This window comes from Tachypleus tridentatus, chromosome 2, assembly GCF_004210375.1.
Source record: "Tachypleus tridentatus isolate NWPU-2018 chromosome 2, ASM421037v1, whole genome shotgun sequence".
In the NCBI taxonomy this organism is placed as follows: domain Eukaryota; kingdom Metazoa; phylum Arthropoda; class Merostomata; order Xiphosura; family Limulidae; genus Tachypleus; species Tachypleus tridentatus.
Window position 1 is genome coordinate 118,768,780 of NC_134826.1, and position 15,395 is coordinate 118,784,174.

At 32.4% G+C, this 15,395-nt stretch overlaps 1 protein-coding gene across 3 annotated transcripts in view; it reads right to left on the minus strand.

Moving 5' to 3' along the window:
• Window positions 1–9,698: 9,698 nt before the first annotated feature.
• The window catches only part of E(bx) (nucleosome-remodeling factor subunit NURF301 E(bx)), a 93,524-nt gene continuing 87,827 nt past the window's right edge, over window positions 9,699–15,395 (minus strand). For all 3 annotated transcript variants that reach the window (XM_076490505.1, XM_076490506.1, XM_076490504.1), the window contains one exon: window positions 9,699–13,490. In XM_076490505.1, the coding sequence (XP_076346620.1) occupies window positions 13,297–13,490 (194 nt within the window). In that variant the 3' untranslated portion in view covers window positions 9,699–13,296. The remainder of the gene's footprint in view (window positions 13,491–15,395) is intronic.

Below are 15,395 nucleotides of genomic sequence, written 5' to 3' on the forward strand. Positions count from 1 at the left end.
ATCACTCTCAGAAGTTAATGCAGCAGACTACACTACTTAATTGGAACATAAGTAAACGCATCAGAATGACGTTGTAGTTCATAACGCATGGGAAAGTACTACTAATGTATTGCGCTAAAATCAGGGGTTCGATTCCCATCGGTGGGCTGAGCAGATAGCCTTTGTGGCTTTGCTAAAAGAAAAACAAACAAACTAATGTATTGATTGCTTTTAACTTTCATAAGTCAAAAGACAGTTCTTTTTATTATTATCACTACGAAACCACTAGAATACTAGATCTGTAACAGATAGACTTCCAAATTATCAGTAGCCTGATGGTTATAGTGTTCAACTTGTAACTTCACGTTCATGGGTTCAAATCCTTTTCACTAAATGTGCTTGCTCTTTCAGCCATAGGTGCGTTAAAATGTGAGGATCAATTCCATTACTTTTTTCATAAAAGATTAGCCCTCTAATCTAATACTGCTAAATTAGGGACACCTAACAGAGGTAGCTCTCGTGTAACTTTGTGCAAAATTCAAAACAACCAAACTCAAAGTATCAGCTAGATCAACATTGTTTGTAAAGACTAATGTGTATGAAGGTGTGTGTTTTTATAGCAAAGCCACGTCAAGCTATCTATTGTGTCCATCGAAGGGAATCGAACCCCTCATTTTAACATTGTGAATCCGAAGACTTACTGCTGTCTCACGATTGGGGTTGAAAAGGCTAATGATAAAAATGTTCCATGATTTTTTAGGACCAAACTGTAAAGTTAAACAAGACAACTGCATAAATTCTGACCTTGTTGAAATAAAATTGGAAAGGTTAAGGAATTATAACACTCCTAGACGGCCCGGCATGGCCAAGCATGTTAAGGCGTGCGATTCGTAATCCGAGGGTCACGGGTTCGCATCCCCGTCGCGCCAAACATGCTCGCCCTTTCAGCCGTGGGGGCGTTATAATGTTACGGTCAATCCCACTATTCGTTGGTAAAAGAGTAGCCCAAGAATTGGCGGTGGGTGGTGATGACTAGCTGCCTTCCCTCTAGTCTTACACTGCTAAATTAGGAACGGCTAGCACAGATAGCCCTCGAGTAGCCTTGTGCGAAATTCAAAAAACAAACACTCATAGGCCAGATAATATTTTCTTGAGGGTTTTAAGAGGTTTGGTTTTTGGAATTTCACACAAAGCTACTCTAGGGCTATCTGTGCTAGCCGTCCCTAATTTAGCAGTGTAAGACTAGAGGGAAGGCAGCTAGTCATCACCACCCACCGCCAACTCTTGGGCTACTCTTTTACCAACGAATAGTGGGATTGACCGTCACATTATAACGACCCCACGGCTGGGAGGGTGAGCATGTTTGGCGCGACTCGGGCGCGAACCCGCGACCCTCAGATTACGAAGCGCACGCCTTAACGCGCTAGGCCATGCCAGGTCCCTTTTTAAGAGGTCAAAGACTTGCCACATTTTTTTTGAGTCCTTGAATGGTGGACAAGTACCAATAGATTAGAAATTAGCTATTGTTACTCCTGTCTTCAAGGGAGGTAAAAGAAGTTGCCTTAGTAATTTTAGGACTTTTAGTCTTACATCAGTTGTGAGAAACGTTTGGAAAGTCATTTAATAAAATCTAGAATTTTATTGAATGATCAACATAGTTTCACTAAGAAAAAACTTCGCCTTACAAATACTTTGAAATAATTTTAAAACGTTACTGCATGTGTAGACAATCATAAAGACGTAGATTTGATGTAGCTGGATTTTCAGAAACCGTTTAACATGCCACATAAAAGATTTGTGAAGAAACTTGTCGGTGTAGGTGTGGGAGATAAGTTAAATAATTGGATAGAAGAAAGCAGGGAGTCGTTATAAATGAAATTCACTAAATCCTGGATTAATGTTGCAAGTAGCATACTTCGGGGCTCAGTCTTAGAACCATTGTTTGTTTGTTTTTTGTTTACATTAATCACATAGGTGAACGAATGATCAATAAATTACTTAAATTTGAGGATGATATTAAGATCTTCGGTGCTGCTGGCTGTGAAGAAGATGCCGCTGCTTTACAAAACAGATTTAGATCATTTATTGAGTTTGGGCGCATAAATAGCAGATTGGATTTAGTTATGATAAATGCAAGATATTGCATGTGGGTTATCATAATTTGGATTGGAATAACCTTAAGAGTGTCATGAAAGAAAAGGATCCAAGCCATCCAAGTAGTGTGCTGTTGCTAGTAGTAGGACAAATAGAATTTTAGTTTGTGTATACAAAAATATTGATTACAAATCTAAAGAGGTTATAGTTTCATTCTGTAGATCAGGGTTAGACCACATTTGGAGTACCGTCTTCAGTCTTTGGCCCCTTACCTTAGGAAAAACATCGAATTATTGAAAAGGGTTCAGAGGAGGGTTACAAAAATGGTACTTGGGATAGAGGGGTTATCATATGACGAAATATTAGGGTTCTTAAAATAGTTTTATATTGAAAAAATAAACGTTAGAGGGGATCTTATATGAGTGTTTAAGACTGGAATAGGAATTCATAATGTTGATGCACCTACTTCGCATCCAAGTCGCGCTAAACATGCTCGCCATCCCAGCCGTGGGGGCGTTATTATGTGACGGTCAATCCCACTTTTCGGTAGTAAAAGAGTAGCCTAAGAGTTGGCGGTGGGTGGTGATGACTAGCTGCCTTCCCTCTAGTCTTACACTACTAAATTAGGGACGGCTAGCACAGATAGCCCTCGAGTAGCTTTGTGCGAAAATTTAAAACAAACAAACAAACAAACGATGCACCTACATTTTTCATACTTAACAGGGATTATTATAAAACTACACAATTAATGATTTAGGCAAGGCATAGACCGTTTTCATCTAAGACAATTCCATTTCTTAAATAGGATAGTTAGCCTATGAAATGGACTGCCTTCAGATGGTGTGAAGGCAGTAAATCTGAGTACATTTAAAGGAAAGCTTGATAAGTATATGAATGATAAAGGCTGGCTTTAAATTCTTTTTTAATAGTTTTAGTTTGGCTTAGAGGATAGTAGAGCTAAAATGGACCAGCATCTTCCTTCTTGTCTCTAAACATTATGTTATGTTATTTTTAAGGACTTATTTAATTATTTTAACATCACTTGAATTCACTAAATTAAACCAACTGATGTTTCAGTATATAGTATTAAAATTGTAGTAACATGAGTTTGAAATGCACTAGCCATCGAAAACAAGCACTTACTTAAGCAAAATATAAGAAACAACAAAAACACTGTGTAACATAGTGTTGAAGGAAATTTAATTCACCGACGTATCTGAACAAGGCATGAACAAATGTTTCGTCATTTATAGTCCCCTGTACTTAAACTTTTCCAATTTGAGTTCAATAAGTAAACTCATACTCAATGATAGTAAAAACGGTAGGGCGTTTTGAAGAAATCATATCCGAGATTTAATGTTTTCATGGAAATATAATTCAAAGAATGATCATACTTAACTTAAATATATTTATACAATAGATCTCACCATATGTTGACATCATATTTACAATAACTTAAATAAATCTATGTCACAAACCAATCAACTATAAACACCTTATGCATTCAATATCATATGGCACAATCGTAGTACATTATCTGGGAATACTCACTTTTCTCGCACTTCTTGTGAAACTTGTGTCGATCTGCTAAGACAACGAGCCAGAATAAGTATTTATATTTGTCTAGATGGAAACGAGGTCTGATTCAAAACTAACTTGCAATGTAAAGTAGCAAAATACCTGAGATGTTACAAGTCTAACAGATGTAGATGCCATTATTATGGCACACCAATTGTTAAAAATTAAACTTAAAAGAGATAAGAGAACCTTTTGTGCAGAAGATATTGTCAAATGCTAAAAGAGAAGTGTACCTGCAAATAGGATCTGTAAACTTTCGGATGTGTTCAACCAAATACATTCAAATGGGGATAAGCACAAAGATGATATGATGAGGATCTCAGCGGCGCAAAGGAGAATGATTCAAGAATAGAGAATGCATATACTTTGTTTGGAGAAAAGTGCTAAAATATTATATGGATAAAAGAAGATAGAATACTAAAATAATGGTGAAATAGCAAGATCTGTTTGGTAGAGTAGGAACACAGTAATGGTTAGTCGGATCAAAGCAAATAACATGGAAAAATAATCTTTAGATCATGCTCTACAAGCCATGTATCTTATTTTTACGCCTCTAGATCTGATGGAATACCCCACAATCTACCAAAATAATCGTATTTTCAGATGTTGAGTTAGATATTGTTTTGTTAACAATAAATGATAAAGCATAGTGTCTTTCTCTTGAATACCGTGCTTTAAAATCAATCTCTCAATATGAACAGCATAACTAAAACCAAAGTATGTTTTAGTGGCGACGTCGAGGGAACTGGGGGGCCTTGAGCCCCTCAAATGAGCCAAGCCCCCCAATATTGTTACCTACATATATTCATAAAATATGGAAAACACAATCGTCGTTGTTGCTTAACAATTAACAAAGAGACATAGATCTGTAGAACTCAACGTTTTCATTAAGACGAAAGTATGTGTCATGCGTCCCATAGCAACGTACTGAATACACTAAAACTCATGCACTGTATTGCCGCTCCCTGTGTAATGCCATTCTATCTTTAGCTTTGATAAAGGTTAGACAACCACGTTGATTTCAAGTTACAACAGAACAGGCGCATTGTTTTGAAGTAATATTTACTATAAACACAACATGATGAAAAATAGTTAGCCTGATAGTGACCTTACTTTTCCTCAGAGTGTATTAACTTCACATGGGATAATTCGTTTCTGCTATGTAAACTATGTCTTTATGTTATATTTTTTTTTATTTGTAGCTTTACTCTTAATGGCATTTTAAATATTCAATCTAAGCTAATATTGATTTTCTGTATTATTATGTATTACCTTGGGTGGAATTTAAGTGAGCTTCCTCTTTTACATATACGCATATTTTCATAAATAGATTATTTTTAATTTGTAATAATAAATTATTAACCAGAGTATGAGTTTCCAATGAAAACTGCATCGAAAACGTAGTTCAAAATAGCACACTTTTCTGAAATGTACCTTGGTATTTACATTATTATAATTTACCATCTATACTTCATATTGATGGCATTTTGGGAAGCCCCTCCACAGTTTACCTAAGCTCCCCCCAACAAAAATATCCTGGCGCCGCCATTGGTATGTTTATATAAGATACTGTCTCAACCTGGCAGCATTAAAAAGTCACCTTGAACAGGATTGGATGCTGAGCCTGAATCCCATGTAGCCACGAGGATACCAAGGCCATATTATGTTTGTCTTGAGGGCTTTCTTGATTCTCTCTCTCTTGCACACATATATAACTGAAAATTATAATTTGAAACTCATGTTTTACCTTGGTAAAACATTAGCTTCGATTTCAGTAATGTGCCGAACACGTCATCATGCCAACAAGCTAATAAATCAAACTTATACTGTTACTAAGAACACTCTCAATTCTAGTTACAAAGAAATGTAAACCTTATGGGTCAATAAAACTTATTTCATAATATTTCTATATTTCAATGCGGTGTTTAACAGACAAGTTTTATTGTATGATTGTACATGGTATTTTTCAGCATCATGGTGGATTAGCCAGAAGGTTCTTTTAATACCATGTTGTGGAGTATGTGTTCCTTACTTTCAGAACTCTTACTGAATTCGTCAACAAGAAACAGTCCACGGGCAAAATGCACAAAAGCAGAATCTTTAACGACAGAAGGAGAATTAAATTACAAACATAATAAAACAAAACATGATAAATATTTGTAATAAATACGTGTTAATGGGAAAATAGTAAGAATGTGAAATATTTATTGGTTTTCTCCAAAAACCTCAATGTGGTCCCGCCTGTAAGCCACTTAAAGAAGAGTTAAAGTCTAAATTAAAATGTAAATGTAAAGCAAGTGAGGTTTGCAAAGTTTCATAAGTCTTACAAAAGCAAAAATCAAGTTGTAGGTCTGCAAAGTCCACATCGAAATCTATCTAACATGGTAGAGTTTGGTTTTTAAATACCAAAGTAAAACAATATAAGTAAAATCAGGCTGCTCATGACACGCACCTCTCACGTCTAACTTGAAACCACACAGGATCTAGCATTAGGACACATTAAATACTTCGCCAACAGAAAAGGTAGCTATTTCAGGACTTCACAAGTGAAGTCACAGCTAAATTTTCAAGTAAAAAAAACACACCAAATGACCAGCTAATGAGCTGGTCATATGTGCAGTGATGAGGTTAGGAGATGTCGTTAACCTGAATACAAAGGAAAAACTTACAAGAAATAAATTAATAACGTACACCAAAGTGTTGTATTTACAGTCTTTATTGTCACCAAAATATTTAAAAGTGAGACCAAAAACACCACTGAAAATATCCCAGCTTAGGATGACTGTAAAACAATATCTACATTTTTACACTCAATTACACAACCGCCTTCAAACATGTGGTCAGCTATCAATCAATATATAATAAAAGTAAATAAAAGGTGACACTATTTCAGCAAAATTTTAAGGGAGGGGATAAATTTAACCTAATATTTTTACGGAAATGCATGAATCGTTGATGACTTAACGTTTTCCATAGCTCATACATCAATTGTAATAACTAAGATACAGGAGGATGTTGAGGAACAAAAAAAGAACTCAACTTTGTACATATTAATGAATTTCCATAAACGAGGCCGTTTACAAAACATTTCTCAAAAGAAAAAGTGCTTGGGTAAGACGATTGCCATCCACCAACTGGCGCCACACTGAGTTGTCTTAATGGCAAATATTTGACTATTTCATACACAGCCTTTGTGTTTATCATAAGCATCCTATTATATTTTTATTGTTTGGATTAGCACCTCTTTTAGTTTTCAGTAACAAACTTTGAGGAATACTAAAAACGATCTTAAGTTTCAAATGTTAATTGTTTTCGAATGGTATATGCTTAAGAACATTCCGAAAGATTAATGTTCTTTATCCTATCAAAAATTTCACGATTGTAGATTTCTGTCAAACGAAATCCTGAGCTTAATTTACACTAATAACATTATTCTTAAGAACAGTCATGTGACATCTATTCACTCACAGATAATTCAAATTACGACTGTAACGATAATTCATATAACCAGGGTATTAGAAAAACAGCCTGGGGAGTACCCCATGCTGTTTACTGTTGAAATCAGATCCTAGAAATGTCAGTTGCACCGACCACCAGGTGGATGAACTCCAGCGGATAACTGAATTCGATTTGATTTCCCACAAAATAATCTTAAAATTGGTAATATTTTCTATTCGTAGTAAAAGTATTTTTGTTTGAATACGAAATTTTATCCCTGAACACACAAACCTTTTAAAAATGATCGTATTAAGTAATTACACAAGTTTATACATGTCACGTAACTTAAAATGCAAGTTATAAGTTATTCACGAAATATAACACAAACATATTTGTTAAATCAGGAACAAATACATGTAATTTTTAGAAAAGGGTACAATATATCAGGCCATCCATTTAGTAATGTTCGATTTTAGGTTCAGAAAAGGATTTCAAACGCTTTTAGTATTATTTAATCAATAATGTATACTCCATTATTATTAATTACTTCCTGCTAACAATTCACAAGCTTCTGAATGCCACTTCTATAAATATCTTGAGGTTTAGAGGAAAAGAATGCAGAGAGGGTAGTTTTAACATCTTCATGTCATCCAAGCTCTTTTCCATCAAGGTAGTTATGCAAACTTTGTAATAGATGATAATTAGATGGAGCAAGGTCTGGACAATATAGAGAATGTGAAGGTTTTTCCAATCTAATTCTTCAATCTATGCAGATGTGATTCTTGCTGTATCAGACCGTGCATTATCCTGGTGTAAAACACCACCTTTACGATTGATCAAAGTAGACCTCTTTTCTTTCAGTGCAACATTCAAGCACTCTAACTGTTGATAATAGAAGACTGATGTAATCGTTACACTGAGTGGCAGCAACTCAAAGTGGATCACTCCAACAATATCCCACCAAATACTTAACATGACTTTCCTGGAATGGAGACCCATATTAGCCTGCACTTTAGCCAGTTTACCTGCACTGAACCATTGTCTGCAGTGCTTAACATTTTTATAATATATCCATTTTTCATCTCCAGTCACTATCCTGTCCACTCTTGTGCAAATGTCCACTCTTGCTCTTAGGTTAGCTTCTGTCAAATCATGGTGGATACATTTTCTAAGTTTTGTCAACTTTTGTAAGCTGTTGTAGATGACGGTGAACTGTTGAATGGGTTGTATTAAGCTTCTGTGCTAGTTCTTCAACTGTTACAACACAACTTCATCAAGTGCAGCCAGCAGCAAGTCATCATTAAACTCAATAGGACGACTTGGACGTGGCACATCACTTAAGCTGTAGTCACTTGATCTGAACTTCTGAAACAACTTTTGACATCTCCTTTCATTGAGAAACTCGGCACCATAAACTCCTTGAAAGTTTCATGTAGTTTCTGCTGCACTATTGCTTTTTTTAAAATTCATAGAACATTATCACCTGATGTGTTCCTCAGACACATCCGTCTTCATGAAGGCTTATTTGATTAATGAGCTGAAAAAGTGGAGTTGGGTTAGTTTCTTTTATTTGTCTGAGCATTTTTATACATGCCCTACAATATATTTGCCATTAAAGCCTTCTACAAAAACAGAAATGATTATGCACTTTCTGTATTAAAATTTCGGACATTACTTATGGGATGACCTGATATTTACTACAAACTCTACTTCGTAGTTTTCATTATTTATGTACCTTCAGATTTTCTAACGTTTGATTCAAAATTTCCGAAGATTATTTGATTTGATGAATATAATTTCAAAATCGTTGCAGCGTTATATCAAAAGACTGTTACTAATTGATGTTGTCAAGTCCCTGTACTTTTTATTTTACGAGTCACATTTTGGAGATTGCTTTCGCCAAACTGGGATAAACACAATGGTACAGCTTATCCCCAATAAACACGTGGTTGTGATAAATTAGACATTCAACTCTGCCAGAACTTTCTGGTAGACCGGTACACTTATTTTTTTTTTTTAAACAAAATCCCATCACTCTTGTACAAATCCAGTAAATATGTAATCCAAAACCAACAACATATGTCACTTGCATTTAAGATAAAAGGTTAAACTAACAGAATAATTATGTTGTACTTCACATTTGCTCAAACACGAATAATTTGTGGGTCACTTCTCTATAATCTTCAACGTTTTCATTTTCATAACCTTTGACCCTTTCATAAAGTTTGAGGTGTAGTTTTATTTTCTTACATATATGGGCTCATTTACGATTTTATAATTTAATGTATTTATGAAAGATATAACTGTTAAGATAAGAATTTACTTTGTCAGGCATCAAGTAAAGTACTACCACTGGCAACTACAAAAATAATTTTATAAGACCATAAAATGATAAATCATTTTGAAATATTTTTGAAGATCTTTCGATGAAAATGCTGAGGCTTTTTCTAAGCCACAAGGAAGATAATCTGTTACTTCTGTGTTTTGTAAATTAAAATAAAAACGACAAGACTGCAATTTCATTTCCTTTTTAAGCTTACTACAAATTATTAATATTGAATAAACGCCATTTCAGGAAGACAGCAACTAATTGATAACACCAACTCAACTTATTACCTGACTTTATGATAATTTATTAAAGATACAAACGACGATATACAGAGTCCTAGAAAGTTGGCATCGACATCAAAGAAACATTCTAGCCAAAACTAGTCTTACGACATGGATAGATGTATGTATATACACATGAAAATACAGAGGAGAGTACATTTTTTTAATTTCAATGAAATTAAACACTTTATCAATAAATAAACATTACGTGAAATATACTGGAATACATTGTCAACTTCTGAATACAGCTATCTAAAACCTTATTTAGATGTTCAAATTTGACATCCCAGACAATTACGTTAATGTTTCTTTTTACAAAAATAAGCGATCTCTGTCATTTTGCTTCAAATTATAAATGTTTTCTGCATACTATTATCACAAACGTTAGGATTTCCTTTTTTTTTTAGTAGTACACAGGGAAAACAATGGCAAAAGATTGCTTTGAAATGTCATGTAAATTAATACAAGTATAGAGACATTTCGCTTGACTTTAAGTTATAAATTTCAAATACTCTTTCTAAATAAACTACAGCCTTAAAACATCAATTTTTAAGTATTACGAATTACTATTTATATGTATATTATCAAGAAAGAACAAAATATAAACATCAAAATAAACAAGCAAGGAAATAATTCATTGGAATTACCGGAAATGAACTGGTGATTTTTTTCACAAGTCTTATTGGAACTCCAGCTTGACGTGGTACCAAATATAATTCCATTTTATTGCTTGAAGAAACTAACATCTGTATGATTTGTATGAGCTTCTAGTCAACACCTAGTAAACCTCGTAAATTTATGGTATAACAAAAGCTAGCCGAACATTGTTTTAGAACAAAAATTAGAAAATGTTTATTCGTGGACAAGTTGGATGACAGAAACCTCCCGATTTAAATAATTAGGCTAAAATATAATCAAACTTTTATAAGAGGTCAGACAAAAATCATATACCAATAATAATGATTGCAAACATATCTCCAGTAATGGTAAAATTTGTATATGCTTGTTTTAACTTCGGGGATGTATAATCTTCTAGTGTATGTAAAATGCAAAAGTACAAATTTATGTCGAAAGTTATTGGTTTATCTCTATGTTATAATGTGTTATTACAAACGTATGAGATACAATGAATAATTAATTTTTGTCACTAAACACACAAAAAAGTGACTATTTAGCTTTTCACCCTGTTACAACTTATTTGATTGACAAGAATAAAACTGTAAACAAATATTAAATTAGAATGAAGTTAACAAAAATTTACAATATGAACATAGAAAAAAAAAAAGATACTAGAGAGATACATGGAACAGCATAAAGATGTACAAAAATTGTAAACAAAGCCTACATACCAGTCAAGGGAGATACTGCTGATATTAAAAACTAATGCTCTAAAACTCATGGTTTGGTTTGGGTTTAAAAAATTATACTGTTTCAAATTTTTTAGCTATATTTGTATCATTTTTGTTAAAATAAGCACGCAAATCTATTGAAACCATTATAATGTGTTGTTTATGTGAGGATTGAACCTGTGTGATGCGTTACAAATATCTTTGAATCAATACAAAATAACTATCACATATTAGCGACAAGGCCTAATGCTTGAATAACAAATAATGTGTTGTTATTGAACAACACTGATTTATTACATTACCACCTTTCAATTCATAAGGGAGAAGAACTATGTAAATTATTAAAATTCAGTTGTCTCTAAAATTTAATTTTTACTTCGAGCTTTTCTTCAATATGAACCCTGCTTGCAAGTTTGAAACAAGTGATTAAACATGCAATCCACAACAGTCTTAAGAGTACAGTATTATACTGATAATGAAAGGATTTCTGCACAAAATGTCATCTTGTAGAATACAAGAGACTGTAGTGTAATTTTAAAAATGAACAACAGGATAACTTTGCAAGGGAATAAAAACTTTCCATTTCAATACAAAAAGTTTCTAATAACAACTGTATTATTCTTTTAGCATCATCATTTTGTAAAGTTCTTTTCTATACATGGATAAATTTTCAAATCATGAAATACATAATGATACACAAACACAACTGACAAAGTCATTTATAACTGAAAAGTTATTGCATTCATAGTCCTTTTTGAGAGGGATATTTTATATATCATGCACATGTTCAAATGCAACTGAAATTTAATAATAGGATCTCAGTTTTATCTTACAATCAATAATAATTATTTTACTTTTCATAAACCTGAAGTTACTGGTGCTGTGAAACAGCATATTATACAAATGAATTAAATTACCAAAATCACTCAAGACAGAGGCAGTGTAATTACAATTAAGGATACGACAACTGCTTTTAAGAAAAACGTATGCTGTTACCAAAATATTCAGAAAAAAAAAAGTTTTCTACCCATTGTTGTAACAAGTTGAAATTTGATCTATGAAACAGGATATTATTTGTGTTATTCCATCTTCTTACACTATTAACATTGTCCAGAAATAGGAAAAAAAGTGTACAGTTCTTCTTTATTATCATTTAAACTTTTGTTGAAAATGTATTTTATAATTAATTATATCATTACTGACAACTTTGTAACAAAATAACCTTTAAAGGAAAAATAAAGCTGATGGATTTGGTTTTAAAAAGTATATACATGTGATAGTGCCTTATTCAGAAAGGTGGTACCCTGAGTTCCTTTTAAAACATATCCCTTTCTATTTCATTGATTTTAAAGAATTGTTTTAATATAATAAAATATTCAATGGTTTTACATTTTTCACACTATATAAACCAATCACGCTTAATTATCTGCTTTGTTTGCAAAAATATTCCCCATTAAAGAAAGACAAAATGAAATAAGATTTCCAGAAAGAGTTTCAGACTGGCCATACCTGACACTGTTTCACATGTCTGTATTTAAATTAGTTATTTGAAACAAAAGAAAATACAACTGAAGGGATAATGCTAATTAAAATCATATGCATTAATATTAACTTTGTACCAAAATAGAAAAGGTTAAAAAAAAATTGCATCAATATTGTAATGAGTATGCAGGTATTTTCCAATTTCAACACTTCTGAAACAAACCTACCTTGATATTGTGCACTGATGAGAATATGAGACAATTAGGTACATTTGCTAAATAAGAGACAAACAAGTATCCCTTTTATTATTGTTCGTACAAAAAAAACTTAACCTAAGAAACACAAGTAAATTTTTCATTTGTCAAAAATACTTACTGACTACTGTAATGTATATGTACAGAAAAACTTATTTCAAATATGTACATCCCATTACATAAACTGCAAATTTTTTTATCTTCACATCCATAACTTGTGTCATAACTTTGAGCCAAAGATCTCATCTGCATACTTTAAAAGGAGGAAATTATATTCCTATTGGAATGACATTCTTGCATCTTCTTTATGGTGCATATGCTTCATCTAGTTTGATACTTACAATTTTTCAGTTACACACACACACACACACGCGCGCGCATGTGTGTGTGTGTGTGTGTATATACATACATTTTATTTTTTTTTATATTTACAGATGGTCTCTTCAAAGGTTCTCAACCACAAGGGTGGCAGCATCACACTAACATATAAAGCACACAAAAGAATTAGCTCATCATCTGATCATTTCTCTGAATACTTTAATTCTTTGCACAAAATAAGATTCCAGTATTTCAGCACAATGGTAAAATGGAGAGTTTCGTGGATTATAGTAGCGACAGTTGTCAAATATTTTGGTCATGTCGCCAATAAAGTCTGCTAGCTTTTCATATTGATGATCTTGTATTCGTTTTTCAATTGTCTTCAAATCTAAAATGAAGTAATGTAATAGCATTACTAGAAGAAAAAAAAATTAAATAAAAAAACATTTTGTTATATATATATATATATATATATAATAGGTCATAAAAGCAACATACAAGGTTTTATGTAATGACATATGGCACAGTATCAGAGTGGGCTACAAGGAAAGATTTGTATTGTTCTTTAAACACTGACATAACTCTAATAAACCAGTAGTTGGACGGGGTCATAAAACATTATTGCACACAATTCCCCTCCCTCAAAGATTCATAGTATTACGAGTAAACAAACTATTCTTCAATACTATAATAAAAGTTGTGTGTGTTTATAATATACTACCAAACTGTATTACATTGGTTCTCTCTCACAATATAAAATGAATTTACATGATGTGCTCATTCCAATTCTGAAAGAAAATAGCATAAAGATTAGTATCAAACAGATTAATTAACCCTTCTCAGATTGGGGGATTCACAATGAGATCCTTCAATTTTCTTTCTTGCAGTGGAAATGTGTTAAATGTAAAGAGCTTATTAAATATATATAGTTTTAGAATAAAATCACACAAATTAATTTTCTTTTTCTATCATTTTTTACACTGAAATTTCAAAAATTTTGTTGATACATTTTTGAAAAATAACATTACATATACCTTCACTTTATGATCTGAATCACAAGCCAATCACCAATAATGTGACTGTAAATGTTGAATAATGTTTCTTCAGAAAATTATATTTAAATAAAAGTTTTATGGACATATTTTCTAAACATTATTTATATTACAGTAACAATACATCTATGAAAAATGTTTATCCTTTTTCTGGTATTTCATGGTAGCAACATATTTGTGTACATTTTATTATCTTTTGTAAATGGTACTTCATTATAATTTTGACTTGTGTATATACTTCTATTTTTCCTACAAGTCTACTTCTTGATAAAGTCTTAGATATTGAATCATGCCAAAAACCAGTTCTCCATAAAACATATTTATATAGTTAAATGTTGGACCCTGTGATTTATTAACTTTGGTAAAGAGCAAGCACAGAAAGGTAAAACTTTTAACAAAAATTAAAAAATAATTTTTTGACTAAATTTTAAAAAAATCTTTTACTAAAGACAAGAAACACCAATAATAATAATAACAATAATAATAATGTATTATTGTGGTCTCACCTACTGGTTGGAAAAACTAGTTATTGACATACAGTCACTGGTGTTTAATATATGGTATTGTCCCCAACATAATCTGTAACTGCATTTGTATTTTTCTGTAGGTTCAGAGCTTGTGGTAAATACAATACTAAAAATAATTAACATAAAATTCCAATCTAACAGGGATTTTAATGTAAGACTTCACATGGTAATTGAGCATTACAGCTACTGTGACATCTAGTCTTTGTAACTGAATGTTAACAAATAATTTAAATCTCTAATTTAAACTATCATGTTATTTTAGTTTTATTGATATTGTGATATCTTTCTCTAAACAAGATGAGTTGGTAATTAAAAACTTGAGAGATCCCCACTCAAATGGGATTTTAACTCAAACCTTTCACTTAAGATCAGTAGACCAATCTGAATGTTACCAACAAAGGGTTGAGTGTTACAAATAGAGTGGCTCTTATATACATACTTGTATATATCATAACCATAATTTTGTAAGCCAAAACAAAACACGTTAAAATTAAACAAAATATGCTGCAATTTTTTAAAAAAGAACATAGCATACAGGCTACAACAGGGGATTATAAAATGTATCCCAGGTTTTGGAGGTGACTACGGAAGTAGAACCCACATTTTGGTAGGGATACACCATCTACATACACATTACACTTCACCTCTACAATAACTTCAAATTGTAACATGAAATACATTTGTTTCTCCTACATAGCTTAAGTTTATAATGGT